General features: G+C 44.4%; 1 protein-coding gene across 6 annotated transcripts in view; it reads right to left on the reverse strand.

Annotated features, from left to right (window-relative positions):
• phldb2b (pleckstrin homology-like domain, family B, member 2b) overlaps nucleotides 1-16837 on the reverse strand; it is a 51836-nt gene extending 34999 nt beyond the window's left edge. For 3 of the 6 annotated variants that reach the window (XM_052483486.1, XM_052483484.1, XM_052483487.1), the window contains exons 1-4: nucleotides 16527-16835; nucleotides 5111-5167; nucleotides 4720-4840; nucleotides 3722-3904 (exon numbers count right to left, since the gene is read on the reverse strand). In XM_052483486.1, coding sequence (XP_052339446.1) covers nucleotides 3722-3904; nucleotides 4720-4840; nucleotides 5111-5167; nucleotides 16527-16559 — 394 coding nt within the window. In that variant the 5' untranslated portion in view covers nucleotides 16560-16835. Of the gene's footprint in view, nucleotides 1-3721; nucleotides 3905-4719; nucleotides 4841-5110; nucleotides 5168-16526 lie in introns of all 6 variants that reach the window. The other 3 variants (XM_052483483.1, XM_052483485.1, XM_052483491.1) reach the window with 3 other exon arrangements.
• Nucleotides 16838-17371: the final 534 nt, after the last annotated feature.

Genomic DNA, 17371 nt, shown 5'->3' on the forward strand with positions numbered 1-17371 from the left:
TGTGCCACAGAAAGTATTTGACTCTAGTGACACAATTAAGGGAATTAGAAGGGGGGGGACTTTGGCAAGGCCATTTTCTTGCCTTCCGACCCCCCTATTTTGTGTCTAGAGTCCATTTGTATTTTATTCTGTTATATTCCAGTATATTATTACTACAAAATGTATGTGTGTTGACTGTGATCTTGGTAAGTGTGGCTTGTCTGTTTAATGAACAAAATAATGAACTATTGATCTCATTCATTTAGACGTAAAATGATTCAACTCAAAATATGCCATTCTGTTGTTTTGGACCTGCCTAAACAAATTCACAATGAATTCCTTTTTGATGTTGTATAGTCAATGGATTTATTCAAATAGACGCCCACCCACATTTGCACACCACTACTGCCACTTGTCAATGGCATGCCAGCATGGGCACTGGAGGTATAAAAGGCATACTTTTTATTTAACCTTTATATGCAGGCAAGAATGTGGGAAAAATGGGCCTGTTTGAAAGGGGGTCATGTAAACATTTACTTCTTTTTTTTACAGGCAAAATACCGTAATTCTTATGTGAGCGCAGTATAGAGACAACACATTGGTCTCCAGTACGTATACACACCAAGATGCTGTCAATATTTGAGTCAGCTAGCCACAGTGAGGAAACAAACAGGTCAGTCAATATTTAACTGACAGTGGTCAGACCAGACCACGACAGAGAGCTGGGGAAGAGGTGTGGAAAGAGAGAGGGAGATTAATGGGGAGAGAGGGAGGGAAAAAAGTGAGAGAATGTGAAAATAGAGGAATGTGTTTGCGTTCTTGTTTACACCTTCCAAAAACCCAAAGAAGGAAAAAGAGAAAGGAATGTTGGGTAATGAAGGGGAAGAAAACGAATGAAAAGGAGAATGGATCAAGGATTTAAAGATGAGAAATAGGAGAAGTGAGAGTGAAAAGGACTAAAAGAGAGAGAAAAATAAATGTCTAAAGAAAGACTGAAAAGGAGAGAGAGAGAGAGAGAGAGAGAGAGAGAGAGAGAGAGAGAGAGAGAGAGAGAGAGAGAGAGAGAGAGAGAGAGAGAGAGAGAGAGAGAGAGAGAGAGAGAGAGAGAGAGAGAGAGAGAGAGAGAGAGAGAGAGAGAGAGAGAGAGAGAGGAATGGAAAAATACGAGTGTGTTCTCTGCAGTTGGAAGTTGTGAGTCATGGCATTGTAAACAACAGGAGCTATCCATTCCAAACCAAGGATAATTAAGCTAAAAGGCTAATGGCTCAACCACACACAAACACCACACACACAGCTTCACAACACCATGAAGAACCCAGGTCGTAAACTTTACCCACATGATTCATACACATATACACTGAGTGTACAAATCATTAGGAACACCTACTCTTTCCGTCACATATACTAACAAATTGAAATCTATGATCCCTTATTGAGGTCAGTTGTTAAATCCACTTCAATCAGTGTAGCCTTGAGACAATTGAGACATAGATTGTGTATGTGTGCCATTCAGAGGGTGAATGGACAAGACAAAATATTTAAGTGCCTTTGAACAGGGTATTGTAGTAAGTGCCTTTGAACAGGGTATTGTAGTAAGTGCCTTTGAACAGGGTATTGTAGTAAGTGCCTTTGAACAGGGTATTGTAGTAAGTGCCTTTGAACAGGGTATTGTAGTAAGTGCCTTTGAACAGGGTATTGTAGTAAGTGCCTTTGAACAGGGTATTGTAGTAAGTGCCTTTGAACAGGGTATTGTAGTAAGTGCCTTTGAACAGGGTATTGTAGTAAGTGCCTTTGAACAGGGTATTGTAGTAAGTGCCTTTGAACAGGGTATTGTAGTAAGTGCCTTTGAACAGGGTATTGTAGTAAGTGCCTTTGAACAGGGTATTGTAGTAAGTGCCTTTGAACAGGGTATTGTAGTAAGTGCCTTTGAACAGGGTATTGTATTAAGTGCCTTTGAACAGGGTATTGTAGTAAGTGCCTTTGAACAGGGTATTGTAGTAAGTGCCTTTGAACAGGGTATTGTAGTAAGTGCCTTTGAACAGGGTATTGTAGTAAGTGCCTTTGAACAGGGTATTGTAGTAAGTGCCTTTGAACAGGGTATTGTAGTAAGTGCCTTTGAACAGGGTATTGTAGTAAGTGCCTTTGAACAGGGTATTGTAGTAAGTGCCTTTGAACAGGGTATTGTAGTAAGTGCCTTTGAACAGGGTATTGTAGTAAGTGCCTTTGAACAGGGTATTGTAGTAAGTGCCTTTGAACAGGGTATTGTAGTAAGTGCCTTTGAACAGGGTATTGTAGTAAGTGCCTTTGAACAGGGTATTGTAGTAAGTGCCTTTGAACAGGGTATTGTAGTAAGTGCCTTTGAACAGGGTATTGTAGTAAGTGCCTTTGAACAGGGTATTGTAGTAAGTGCCTTTGAACAGGGTATTGTAGTAAGTGCCTTTGAACAGGGTATTGTAGTAAGTGCCTTTGAACAGGGTATTGTAGTAAGTGCCTTTGAACAGGGTATTGTAGTAAGTGCCTTTGAACAGGGTATTGTAGTAAGTGCCAGACGCACCAGTTTGAGTGTGTCCAGACTGCAACGTTGTTGTTTTTCATGCCTTCATGGTTTTCCAGTGTGTATCAAGAATGGTCCACCACACAAAGGACATCCAGCCAACTTGACACAACTATGGGAAGCATTGGAGTCAACATGCGCCAGCATCCCTGTGGTACGCTTTCGACACCTTGTAGAGTCCATGCTCCGACGAATTGAGGCTGTTCAGAGGGCAAAAGTGGGAGTAACTCATTTTAGGAAGGTGTTCCTAATGTTTGTATACTCATTGTATACAGGAAGGAAAAAGCTAACCACACATGGCGCGCACACACACACACACTCATAGGTTGAATATATTTAGCATGGGCTCTCAGAATCTCAAAAAGTTCTACAGCTGCACCATTGAGAGCATTCTGACTGGTTACATCACTGCCTGGTACGGCACCTGCTTGGCATACGACCGCAAGATGCTACAGAGGTAGTGCGTATGGCCCAGTACATCACTGGGGCCGAGCTCCCTGCCATCCATAACCTCTATACCAGGTGGTGTCAGAGGAAGGACCTAAAAATTGGCAGACTTCAGCCATCCAAGTTATAGACTGTTCTCTCTGCTATCGCACACCAAGCGGTACTGATGCACCAAGTCTGGAACCAACAGGACCCTGAAGAGCTTCTACCACCAATCCATAGGACTCCTAAATAGTTAGTCTGGGTAGCTAGGTAACTATTTAACTATTTGCATTGACCCTTTTGGCACTAACGTTTTTGACTCATCACATACGCTGCTGTTACTGTTTATAATCAATCCTGTTGCCTAGTAACTTTATCCCTTCCTATATGTACATATCTACCTCAATTACCTCATACCCCTGCACATCGACTCGGTACATAGTACCCCTTGTATATAACTATGTTATCATTACTCATTGTGTATCTACAGTATTATTACGTGTTTTACTTTTCTACAATTTCTCTACTTTCTTTCTCTCTACATTGTTGAGAAGGGCCTGTAAGTAAGCATTTCACTGTAAGTCCACACCTGTTGTTTACGAAGCATGTGACGGATAACATTTGATTTGATTTGTAACCAATGCAGTCAAGGCACACAGGCAAGGCAAACAACACTGCACTTAAACAAGTACTACCAGTAGGTGGCGACAAAGTGTGTTTGTTTGCGGTCCTGTGTGTGCACTCCTCTGTATATCTCACCTTGTGTGAGCGGGACAGGTGATGTCACAGGGACGCCGTCCAAGGAGCAGAGGTTCCCACAAGGGTCGAGGATGATGACCCCTGATGTGTTGATGATGATGCAGTGTTCCGCCTCGATACCTACACCCTGGATGGTGATGTCTTGGGGTACCGCTGCGTCCTCACGCCCGATACGGGTCACTCCTGGAAAAATGTATGTTATGTCGTTGTGGGTGAAAGTTGAGTTGAGTTTAGATCCAATTTTTGGGGGGTGAGTGTTGCATTGTTAGGCTAGAGAGTTATATAGTCAGCTAAGCTTAGCACATCTGTTTAAGAGAGTGTTTAAGTCTCCCTACCAGTCAGTCTGATTCTGTGTGTAGATCTCTGTTATCTCTGCTACCATCTACACCCTGTTGGCTTGTTAACAAGATATCTGTTTGGAATACTGATGAACCAGAGACACCTGTGGTGTCAATGGCTGAAAGGGCTATAAATACACTGTAATTATGTCATTATACAGTAAAAATACCGTGACTGTGTGCATGTGTGCTTGCATGTATGTGTGTGCACTTGTTACTGTGTGTGTGCGATTGCATTTGCGTGCATGCGTGTGTGTGTGTCTTTAGTGTTCCCTGAGGGAGGAAGTCAGCTTGGCTCCCTGTCCTGGCTCTATTGTGACCTGATTTCCTCCCAGAGTATCACATCCCCCCATCTCTCTTTCTCTCTCTCCCCATTTCTTCCTCTCTCTCACCCAAACTCTCTTTCTCTCTCTCCCTCTCTCTTCCCTCTCCCCGTCTCTCTGTGTCCCCATATCTCTCTATCACCCCCTCTCTCTCCCTCTCCCTCATCTCTCTCTCCCCTTCTCCCTTTCTCTCTCTTCCCCTCTCTCCCTTTCTCGCTCTCCCTCACAGCCCCTCTCCCCAGTAGCAGTCACCATGGTTACAGGGGGTTCTAGGGAAACAGATAAAAGGGACATGGCATGTATGGCCCAATCAAGTATGTGTGTGTGTGTGTGTTACCTTCTTTAAGGGGCAGTAGGGTGATAGCCACACTCAGTCTCCCACTACCCAGGCTGACCAGATGTGGTGTGGCTGTTTGGACCTTCAGGCATTTCCCTGTGTCTATCAGGTCCAAGGGAGACTGGGAAGAAACATCCACACATTTCATATAGTCAAATAGTTATTAATATTTCATCTTAAAAGTATGATTGTGTTCTTTCTTTTCATGAACAACCCATTTTTATTTTAAAGTAAGGAAGAATTGAGCATGTGAACTCTAACAACTTATTTTGAAAATAAACTGAAAGCAGCTTTCCATAGTGCTGCTGGTCCAAACTATAAAGATCTTACTCTAGCACCTGCTCTAGTACCAGTACATTGTGATGTAGCTGAGTGAGATATCTATTGTCACCTGTGGCTCGTCTGGACTCATCTGGTCTGACTCTGGCTGACAGAGTGTCTCTGGGTCCTACAGGAGAGAAAGGAGAGTGAGGTTAGACTCTGTCAAACACACATATACTTTAAAGACACAGAGAGGCCCAGAAAGCTAAACACACACACACACACACACACACACACACACACACCCCAACAGCTGTAAAACCCGGGAACCCGTGTGAGAAGCGGGGATGCCCACAGCTGGCTGATTGCATATTTAGAACAAACACAGAAACGTAAACACATGCAGGCACAAAAAAAGTGTTGATAGGGGACAGAACGCGGTCAGACCATCAAATAATTGGCAATTATATTACTCTTATAGAATTTCCATGTGGGCCGAGGATATTGGAAATGTAATCAAAGCCTATTGGATGATAACTTTTTTTGAACTAGGACAGACATATTTATAAAGGACTTTTTACGACATAGTGAAGACATCAAAACTATGAAATAACACATGGAATCATGTAGTAACCAAAAAAGTCTCATATTTGAGAATCTTCAAATTAGCAACCCTTTGTCTTGATGGCATTCTCTCAAACAGCTTCATGAGGTAGTCACCTGGAATGCATTTCAATTAACACGTGTGCCTTGTTAAAAGTTAATTTGTGGAATTTCTTTCATTTTTAATGCGTTTGAGCCAATCAGTTGTGTTGTGACAAGGTAGGGGTGGTATACAGAAGATAGCCCTATTTGGTCCATATTATGGCAAGAACAGCTGAAATAAGCAAAGAGAAATTACAGTCCATCATTACCTTAAGACATGGCTGTTTATTTACCACCACAGACAGATGCTGGCACTAAGACTGCACTTAGTCAGCTGTATAAGGAAATAACCAAACAGGAAACCACTCACCCAGAGGTGGCGCTTCTAGTGGCCGGAGACTTTAATGCAGGGAAACTTAAATCAGTTCGACCTGTCACGACTTCCGCCGAAGTCAGCCCCTCTCCTTGTTCGTTCGGCGTTCGGCGGTCGAAGTCACCGGCTTTCTAGCCATCGCCGCTACATTTTTCATTTATTCATTTGTTTTGTCTTGTTCCCTGCACACCTGGTTTTCATTCCCCAATCACACTACATGTATTTATTCCTCTGTTCCCCCTCATGTCTTTTTGTGAGATTGTTTTGTGTTACGTGTCTATGTTGACACGCTTTACTGGTATGCGTTTATTTTGTGTTTTATTTCACGAGGTATGTTATTGTGTTTATACAATATTACTGTGACTGTTTGCTCGTTTGCACTTTTGCATTGGCTGGAGGTTTCGACGCAGTGGCATTCGTCTGTTGGTTTCTCCTGCCTAAACAAAGTGTGCGCCTGTTCACAACTCTTCGGTTACTAGTCCAACACTCTATCCACTAGGCTACCCTGCCACCCCTGCAATAAGTGCATCAAAGACGTCGTCCCCACAGTGACTATACGTACATACCCCAACCAGAAGCCATGGATTACAGGCAACATTCGCACTGAGCTAAAGGGCAGAGCTGCCGCTTTCAAGGTGCGGGACTTTCAAGGTGCGGTACTAACCCGGAAGCTTACAATAAATCCTGCTATGACCTGCAAGGAACCATCAAACAGGCAAGGCGTCAATACAGGGCTAAGATTGAATCATACTACACCGGCTCCGACGCTCGTCTTATGTGGCAGGGCTAGCAAACTATTACAGACTACAAAGTGACATGAGCCTACCAAACGAGCTAAATCACTTCTATGCTCGCTTCGAGGCAAGCAACACTGAGGCATGCATGAGAGCATCAGCTGTTCCGGACGACTGTGTGATCACGCTCTCCATAGCCGACTTGAGTACGACCTTTAAACAGGTCAACAGACACAAGGCTGCGGGGCCAGATGCATTACCAGGACGTGTGCTCTGGGCATGTGCTGACAAACTGGCAGGTGTCTTCACCGACATTTTCAACATGTCCCCGATTGAGTCTGTAATACCAACATGTTTCAAGCAGACCCCCATAGTCCCTGTGCCCAAGAACACAAAGGCAACCTGCCTAAATGACTACAGACCCGTAGCACTCACGTCCGTAGCCATGAAGTGCTTTGAAAGGCTGGTAATGGCTCACATCAACACCATTATCCCAGAAACTCTAGACCCCACTCCAATTTGCATACCACCCAAACAGATCCACAGATGATGCAATCTCTATTGCACTCCACACTGCCATTTCACACCTGGACAAAAGGAACACTTACGTGAGAATGCTATATGGCGTTCAACACCATAGTACCCTCAAAGCTCATCACTAAGCTAAGGATCCTGGGACTAAACACCTCCCTCTGCAACTGGATCCTGGACTTCCTGACGGGCTGACCCTAGGTGGTGAGGGTAGGTAGCAACACATCTGCCACACTGATTCTCAACACTGGAGCCCCCCAGTGGTGCGTTCTCAGTCCTCTCCTGATCTCCCTGTTCCCCCACGACTGCATGGCCAGGCATGACTCCAACACTATCATTAAGTTTGCAGACGACACAACAGTGGTAGGCCTCATTACCGACAACAACAAGACAGCCTATAGGGAGGAGGTCAGAGACCTGGCCGGGTGGTGCCAGAATAACAACCTATCCCTCAACATAACCAAGACTAAGGAGATGATTGTGGACTACATGAAAAGCAGGCCCGAGCACACCCCCATTCTCATCGACGGGGCTGTAGTGGAGCAGGTTGGGGGGGGGTATGGTTTGTCCTCTGGGTTTCGCCTGCCATATCAGGTCTGTTATACTCACATACATAATTTTAACAGTTTTAGAAACTTTAGAAAACACTCTATCTAAATCTACCAATTATATGCATATCCTAGCTTCTGGGCCTGAGAAACAGGCAGTTTACTTTGGGCATGCTTTTCATCCGGATGTGAAAAAACTGCCCCGTATCCCAATTAAGTTTTAACCAGCATGGCTACCACAGCATTCTGCAGCGTTACGCCATCCCATATGGTTTGCGCTTAGTGGGACTATCATTTGTTTTTCAACAGGAAAATGACACAATACACCTCCAGGCTGTGTAAAGGCTTTTTGACAAAGAAGGAGAGTGATGGAGTGCTGCATCAGATGACCTGGCCTCCACAGTTACCCAACCTCAACCCAATTGAAATGGTTTTTGATGAGTTGGACCGCAGAGTGAAGGAAAAGCAGCCAACAAGTGCTCAGCATATGTGGAAACTCCTTCAAGATTGTTGGCATTCCAACAAGCTGGTTGAGAGAATGCCAAGAGTGTCACACCCTGATCTGTTTCACCTGTCTTTGTGCTTGTCTCTACCCCCCTCCACGTGTCACCCATCTCCCCCATTATCCTCTGTGTATTTACACCTGTGTTCTCTGTTTGTCTGTTGCCAGTTCGTTTTGTTTCATGAAACCTACAAGAGTTTCTTTCCCTGCTCCTGTCTGTTCTTGCTCCTGTTTTCTAGTCCTTCCCAGTTTTAACCGTTCTGCCTGGACCTGACCTTGAGACTGCATGCCGTTCTGGACCTTTTGCACCCTCTCTGGATTACTGACCTCTGCCTGCCTTTGACCTGTCGTTCGCCTGCCCCGTACTAGAAATAAACTTTTGTTTCTTTGACACTGTCTGCATCTGGGTCATACCTGAAACCTGATAAATGTGTGCAAAGCTGTCATCAAGGCAAAGGCTGGCTACTTTGAGGAATCGAAAATCTAAAATATATTTTGATTTGTTTAACACTTATTTGGTTACTACATGGTTCCATGTCTGTAATTTCATAGTTTTGATGTCTTCACTATTATTCTGCAACGTAGAAAATAGTACAAATAAAGAAAAACCCTTGAATGAGTAGATTTGTCCAAACTTTTGACTTGTACTGTGTGTATATAAAGCAAAAAAAGAAATGTCCTCTCACTGTCAACTGCGTTTATTTTCAGCAAACTTAACATGTTATGTTCATACAAATATGTGCACAAGATTCAACAACTGAGACATAAACTGTACGAGGTCCACAGACATGTGACTAACAGAAATGGAATAATGTGTCCCTGAAAAAAGGGGGGGGTGAAAATCAAAAGTAACAGTCAGTGTCTGGTGTGGCCACCAGCTGCATTAAGTACTGAAGTGCATCTCCTCCTCATGGACTGCACCAGATTTGCCAGTTCTTGCTGTGAGATGTTACCCCACTCATCCCTCAAGGCACCTGCAAGTTCCGGACATTTCTGTGGGGAATGGCCCTAGCCCTCACCCTCCGATCCAACAGGTTCCAGATGTGCTCAATGGGATTGAGATCCGAGCTCTTCGCTGGCCATGGCAGAACACTGACATTCTGGAGGGTCATGTCAGAATGAGCCTGCAGGAAGGGCACCGCATGAGGAAGGGGGATGTCTTCCCTGTAACGCACAGCATTGAGACTACCTGCAATGACAACAAGCTCAGTCTGATGATGCAGTGACACACCGCCCCAGACCATGACAGACCCTCTACCTCCAAATCGATACCGCTCTAGAGTACAGGCCTCGGTGTAACGCTCATTCCTTCAATGATAAACGCGAATCCGACCATCACCCCTGGTGAGACAAAACCGCGATTCGTCAGTGAAAAGCACTTTTTGCCAGTCTTGTCTGGTCCAGCGACGATGGGTTTGTGCCCATAGGTGATGTTGTTGAGGACCTGCCTGACAACAGGCCTACAAGCCCCTAGTCCAGGCTCTCTCAGCCTATTGTGGACACTCTGAGCACTAATGGAGGGATTGTGCATTCCAGGTGTAAATCGGGCTATTGTTGTTGCCATCCTGTACTTGTCCCGCAGGTGTGATGTTCGGATGTACCGATCCTGTGCAGGTGTTGTTACACGTGGTCTGCCACTGCGAGGACGTTCAGCTGTCCGTCCTGTCTCCCTGTAACGCTGTCTTTGGTGTCTCACAGTACAGACATTGCAATTTATTGCCCTGGCCACATCTGCAGTCCTCATGCCTCCTTGCAGCATCTTTCTTTTGGTGAATTTCAGAGTCAGTAGTTTTCATAACTGTGACTTTTTAATTGCCTACCATCTGTAAGCTGTTAGTGTCTTAACGACCGTTCCACAGGTGCATGTTCATTAATTGTTTATGCTTAATTGAACAAGCATGGGAAACAGTGTTTTAAACCCTTAACAATGAAGATCTGTGAAGTTATTTGGATTTTTACAAATGATCTTTGAAAGACAGGGACCTGAAGAAGGGATGTTTCTTTTTTTAGCTGAGTTATATATATATATACATACGTATATGGGGGGTTGGAAATGATGCAGAAAATTACATTGATGGAATCTACAATCTACCTGCACTATTAAAGCTGAACTACCCCCTAAACAATTGTTTTTTATAAATACATATATTACAAAAAATAACCCCCCCTCCACCACACACACACACACACACACACACACACACACACACACACACACACACACACACACACACACACACACACACACACACACTCACAGAAACCTCTCTCCAAGCACAGCTGCCACATGTGAGAGAATGTCTGTGTGAAAGTGTTCCAGAAGGGAAAAATCTCTTCAGCAGGGCACCGGCTGGAAGGACACACACACACTCACACACACACACACACTCCAGTGGGAGGAATGGGTTGGAATGTTCCATGCCGTTTTCCCACGAGTGTATGGGAGTGTTTGGCATGCCCATGCCCACATTGGGGGACACACATACACACACAGACACGCACACACACCACAGTGGCACTCTACAACCATGACTGTGACCATGAGCGGTTGTCTCTGGTCAAACTGCCCTGAGGGACCAAGTTCACCACAGAAGACCACGACCTTAGTTTTTGGCAGTGGCAATGACAATTCCACCCTAAAGGCCATGGAATGAGATGGGACAGAGATTGTGAATTGTCAACTGTTGATTGGAGTGGGGTTTGTAAGAATTAAAGTGAAGGCCAATAGCAGCAAGGGGAGGGATTACACACAGAGAAAATATTCATATAGATATGTATACAAACAGTAAGAGCACCAGAATGACATGATGGGGAGGTGTGTCTGTTTGTTGAGGTTCTGGGTGGGTTGGCCTTGGCGAGTGATGGAAGTATGTTTACCCCTACCACATACACACACACACACACAGAGACGAGTGAAACAGCACAGCTGAGATGATTAGAGCCTTGTTAAAACCCCATCAACCGCACCTCCCCTTCTATCACCCCTCCTTCCTTCCTTTCTCTCCCTCTCTATCGTCCTCCAGCTCCTGCTCCTTATCCTCCTATCATTCCCCTCCATCCTCTTTCTCTCCTTTCATTTGTCTCTTCTCAGCCGTCCTCTGTCCCCTCCTTTGTTTCTCCTCTCATCTTCTTTACTCCTCTTTCTTCTATTCTCATCTCCTCTCCCCTCCTCCATGTTCCTCTACTCTTTTCTCCTCTCCATGGTCCTCCCTTCTCCTCTCCTCCTCTTCATTCCTTTATTATCATCTCTCTCCTCCTCTCCTCCTTTCCTCTGCAGAGGAAACACAAATCACCAGCCGCTCCAGAGCACTTCCTCTAATTCAGAACACTCTTCCTGTCTGAGCTCACTTCCTTTACGGTGCAAAAGCACCATTGCCCCTCTACAGACACATTCTCTCTCACACACATGCCCAAACACACGCACACACGCATGCACGCACACACACACACACACACACACACACACACACACACACACACAGCCAACGTCTCAAATCAGCTTTTGTCCTTATCACATTTGCTTCCCGACGTCACATCACGAGAGAACACACACAAACACTCAAACACAATCATGTTCACACACACATCCTACTCCACGCTTCAGAGAAAGGGGTGTTACCTTCATGCAGGTGTTTTCCCAGCAATCACTCACACACACTCTTACACATACACAACGGATAATCGACAACTGATAAATGGGGTATGTATGTGTGTTTGTGATGAGCAGATGTAGATGGAGGTCAACAGCAGTTGAAGTAGAAGTGCTCTTCATAATGACAGGAGCTGCTGTACGATCACCCTTATCCATCTTCACGCCTCCCACTTCTACACAGCCCCCATCCCAAAACAACACGCACCCAGGTGAGCTGGCAAGTCAGGGCAGGTGTTTGGCCTCGTTAAGCTTTAGCGGAGCACTCAGGTGTGTCGCCCCGGGATACAGAATTCTGAACTACCCTCAGCAGCCACATTCTTGGGTTGTTTGTGTGTGTGTGTGTGTGTGTGTGTGTGTGTGTGTGTGTGTGTGTGTGTGTGTGTGTGTGTGTGTGTGTGTGTGTGTGTGTGTGTGTGTGTGTGTGTGTGTGTGTGTGCGTCCGTCCGTCCGTCCATGCATGTGTGTCACATTCCTATACGTCTATAGGCCCTGGTGATGGGGATCGGATCCCGGTCCATGTCGCTCCTAAAGGAGTTCTAACCCAGAGATTAATGCGTTTTCATAACAGAGGTCTACTGCTTAAGGTCGAAATGGCAGTAGACCTGCTCTGCTCTTGCTGATCAGAAACTTGTTTGTGTGCTGCCTAACCAATAGCTGTGCTTTGTAGGCCTACAGTGGCAGTTCAGGAGGAGAGTCAAAGGCTTCTTCCGATTTTAGTTGTTGATTAGGCCTAATCCAAAAAAATGCACTATCTTGCGCTTGGACTAACCTATAGGATATGCTTTGCTCAGTTTGAGAAGCAGAGCACGAATATGTGAAGGAGGACTAGAGGTCAACTTTGACAGCTTGCTACTACTATAATTAATTTTATTAAAAAAGAATGTTTCTTTCCCATGATGTAGGCTTATTTAGCAGAATTATTCACTTCACAATAAGCCAGATTTGAGAAAATGACATTGTGGAGCTGAAACTTCAAGCAGCAGCTGCGGCACAATTAATCGGCAATGGACATGGTACTGAAAATAGGCAAATTTGAGTAAGCAGCATAATTCATTTAAACCGTTTTCATTTGAATTTACTAACGAGGGCTTTGTGTTGGAGCCTATTGCTTCCTATTTAAGAAATAAGAAGTAGGCCTACCTGTTTGACAGACTAAATTAGGCTATAGGCTGCTATATCCATAGATTTTTCGGTCATTTCCTCGACCTTCCATGTACTCTTTAAATAGCCTTCTCGATGTCAGTGAATAGCTGCTAAGTTAAAACCAATACTTTTTATTATAGAAAAAGCACAGCACAGACCCCATGTTAGCTTAAGATTTTTTAGGAAAATAAAACGGATCCGATTATATAGTGATCTATAACAGCGCTTTGGTCTGCGATGCTTTATGCTAGAAACAGCTGTTTCTTTGACATTCAGAGGCTGAGCTACAACCTTCTATTACCAAGGAGACCAAAAATGTACTTACTTGGGAAGTAATCAAATTCTGTCACTATCAATTGATTAAGCTATTCACATTGTGTGCAATAGAAGTGACCTTCTCTCGTTGGGTTAAGCCACGGAAGAAGAGTAGCCAGCAGTTGTTATGTGTCAGTCGGCCTACTCTGTGTGGGGTGGAAAGGCAGGCCTAAGTTTTGAAAGTACAATGCTCAGATTCCTAATGACGTCTCAGATTTAATTATTTGCAAACAGGGACAGTTTAGTTGCAAACAAGACACACTGATTATGACCTGCAAATACGATGATAGATTCATGCAATGCTTTTGCTTTTACTATAAAGGAGATCTTTCCATTCCTACTCTTGTCCATGGTGGTCTGTGAACCCACAACCTTCTGGCCCGCAGCCCTGTGCATGATCAAAAATCCTGCGTTGACATGTAATGCTTTCAGGACAAAGCATAGTTTATAAAACTGCATATATAAGGCTCTGGTCTGTCCAAGAAGTGGGGGTAAAGGGTAGACATGTGCTCTACTGTCCACCTCATGTTTTAATGATCATTTGGGGTACAGGGGAGGGTCACTTGTTTTTTGTCATGTGTTCAGTGAGGGTTTAGGTCAAATATATTTTGCTGAAGGGAGGGCCATCCATTTTCTTTTCAGAGAGGTCCAATTTTCTCCATGTAACCCTTATTATAAATAACATTCACTCCCTTACGGTCTGTGGTGTGGGCCTTAGGGGTGGGGGTGTAAAAAAAGAGGAAACTGTACTCAAGCTCACTAATTTAATATCTCTCTCTTCCACTCTCTCTTCTGTCTTTCTTTCTCTGGCCGGTCCCTCCCTACATTCCATGTGAGGTCTCCTTACGCTGACAAAGCTCTTATTGTGTCCCTGCTTCTGCCTAGTCCCCTCTGGGTGACACACACACACAGAAACACTTATACATGAGGGTCGAGTGTGGCCACCCTTCCCTCCCTCCCTGTCTCACTCTAATCACTCTCTGGCTAATCAATGGCTTAAATTGATCAGTTAAGTACCCAGGAGAGGAGAAAGCTGTCTTGCTACTCTGGAGAGAGAAACCTACACACACTTTAGAGAGTCACACACACACACACACACACTTGGGCGAGAGTGACCTTTAGAAAGAAACCCCCCTCTGTCTCTGGATTCATCCTCCGCACGGCCTTTCTAACCTGTGTGTGTGTGTGTGTGTGTGTGTGTGTGTGTGTGTGTGTGTGTGTGTGTGTGTGTGTGTGTGTGTGTGTGTGTGTGTGTGTGTGTGTGTGTGTGTGTGTGTGTGTGTGTGTGTGTGTGTGTGTGTGTGCGTGTGCGTGTGTGTGTGTTAATAAGTGTAGGAGCAGAGCTGAAGAGTTGCTTAATAAATCCTAGCCTGAACCCCTCCTCAAACACATACATGTAGACCAGGAAGCTCTTGTTTTCATTGTGATAATGCTGGCATCACCCTTAAGCAAATAAAAAATGAATAATGAATCCAAATCAACATATGACAGGATGACTAATATTGGTACAGCTGAAAGTCACTGAAGCTAATCTGATATTTAATATGAAGGTATGCATTAGGAAACCCAAGATTACCTACAGTATATACTCTATGCGGTGGATCAGCTAGTGCTTTGACTCGTAGAAGGATGGATATCAGAAAGATACTAAATTAGTTATTGGTCAGCTGACCTATACGGTTTAGATGCCAAGTCACTCTGGGATAGACCAGACATTAGAGGAGGGAAAGAGTGGGAGATGAAAGAAGGAGAGGGAAATGTGAGGAGGAATGGAGCGAGATTGCAGGGTGGAGATTAGGGAGAGGGGAGAGGAGGAGCACAAAAGGGAGAGTCATCAGGGGAGAGACAAAAAAACGACAGTCCCTCAAACAGAGAGAAAGCAAGAACATTTATAAAGCATGAAAAGGGATGGTGGTTGTTTGGATGAAAAATGGGGTAGTAAGAGGTAGTTTGTATCTGTTTCTCACGAGGATCTATTCCCTCATATCTGACCAGACTCTGAAACTCCCCTCTGCTTCTAAGTAGAAACAGACTAGAGTGAGATACCACTCTACAATAGTATCTCCCCACTTGGCTATGCCTGTGGTTCCTAAATGGTACTCTGCTTAAACCCACCTAACACTATCTTCTGCACCACCAAGTAAACAAATGTTTGTCTCAAACTAGAAGAACCCCATCTTTACCTTCAATCTGAGAAAAATATGGAAACACTAACTATTTCAGGAAACATTGCAACACTTTCTCCACAGTCTGTGTAGAGACAAACCGCTAAATTCGGTTTCTCTTCCTTCCTTCCACTGTTGTGATTGATCGTCTCATCACACGGACAATGTGCCGCTGGCCTGTCTGCCCGTCTCACCTTCATGCTACTATGAGAACATGGCTAGGGTGTGTAGCTCGTGAAGCTCAGGTCAAATTCTACATTCACTCTGGCTTGAAAAAAGATACGGCTGGGTCAAAGGTTATAGGGTCAGGGGGTATGGTCTGATACACACTGGGGTTATATGGTAATGCTGTATGTTGTGTACCAGGTTCATGTTACATTAAACTCCACCTTCCCATATAGACTGACCCAGTTACCTGTTGAGAGAGGGAGCTTTATCTTCTGCACATGTCACCAACACTATCAGAATACCTGTGAACCGAGAGGGCGTGGTGTACCATACAGTATACAGATATTGGATAATTCACGTGATCATATTCTGTATACTGTACACAACATTCATGCGTCAGGCACAGGCTTGCCTGCGCAAGACTTGTATTCAAAGCCATAGCCAATATTGGCATGCAGGGTGCACAGCAATATAAAATCAACAACCGTGTTCTTTGTGTGTTCAAAAATAACAAAATCTGCAATTAAATACGGATTACTGAGCTATAATCTGTCATTGTGCTGCTAAATGGCTCACTCAGGAAATGAACCTCTAAAAGAACAACGGAACCGGTAGTATAGGACTAGCCTACCGGTTAAAAAAAATGTTTAGTCTAATATAACAGAATAACATGTTATGAAAACGAGGTAGGCTATAAATAACATATAGACCTTGTCACGTGTAAATAATACACCGAAATAAACGTAAAACGAATAGAATATCAAGGTTACCGTTGTTGAAACGGTGCTGAGAAGCTCGGTCATGACGAGAGAAGATTCCAACACAAACACAAAAGTCCCCAAACTTTCTCTTTAATAAAAAATCCAAGCGGTTCTACTGCTGTCACTTTCCTCTGAAACCTTGTCCAGGACGCATCACCGGCGCATTCCACCGCTGGACCGAGAAGTTCAACAGCACTCGCGGTTCTTCAGGAGAGACTTGATGCGCCGTCCTCACCCACAAACAAAATATACATACATACACATACACACTGAGAGGCTGGCCGTGTAGCGCACAGGAATGCACAACAGCTGGAACGGGACCTGGGAAGAACAGGGACTGGATAGGGGACGCGCGTGTGTGTGCGCGTGCTCAAATGTACAGTCATAATGGGTAGGTGTTAACAGACACCTCTGCTTGACCTCTTCCAACTCCTCATCTCCTCCTCTGAGAAAGATATCTAAATTGTGACCTCCTCTTCGGATTGAGACAAAGTCCCCTTTACGCATGTAGCTTTAATTAATTAAAATCAATTCCCTTAGAGCTGCCCTGACTGCAACAACGTTTAGCAAACCTAATTACTTCAGTTATGTATTTCATTGCACGGTGACTAGCCTATTTCATGGGGAAATAAAATATAATGACAATATAGTTCCTAATGTATCCTAACTCAGTTAGAGCTATGGTTAGAACGTTGAAATCCCTTAGCCTATACAGCTAAATGATTTTCATTCCCATAAAAAAAAATCCATCTTCTATGTAACGGAAGCCTCAAGAGAGCGGTGGTAAAGGCTAATCGTTTCATCGCATACCTGCCGTCCGCAGGTGCGAAACGGAATTTGCCCTGCTATGCACT

The sequence above is a fragment of the Oncorhynchus keta genome, chromosome 28 (genome assembly GCF_023373465.1).
Source record: "Oncorhynchus keta strain PuntledgeMale-10-30-2019 chromosome 28, Oket_V2, whole genome shotgun sequence".
In the NCBI taxonomy this organism is placed as follows: domain Eukaryota; kingdom Metazoa; phylum Chordata; class Actinopteri; order Salmoniformes; family Salmonidae; genus Oncorhynchus; species Oncorhynchus keta.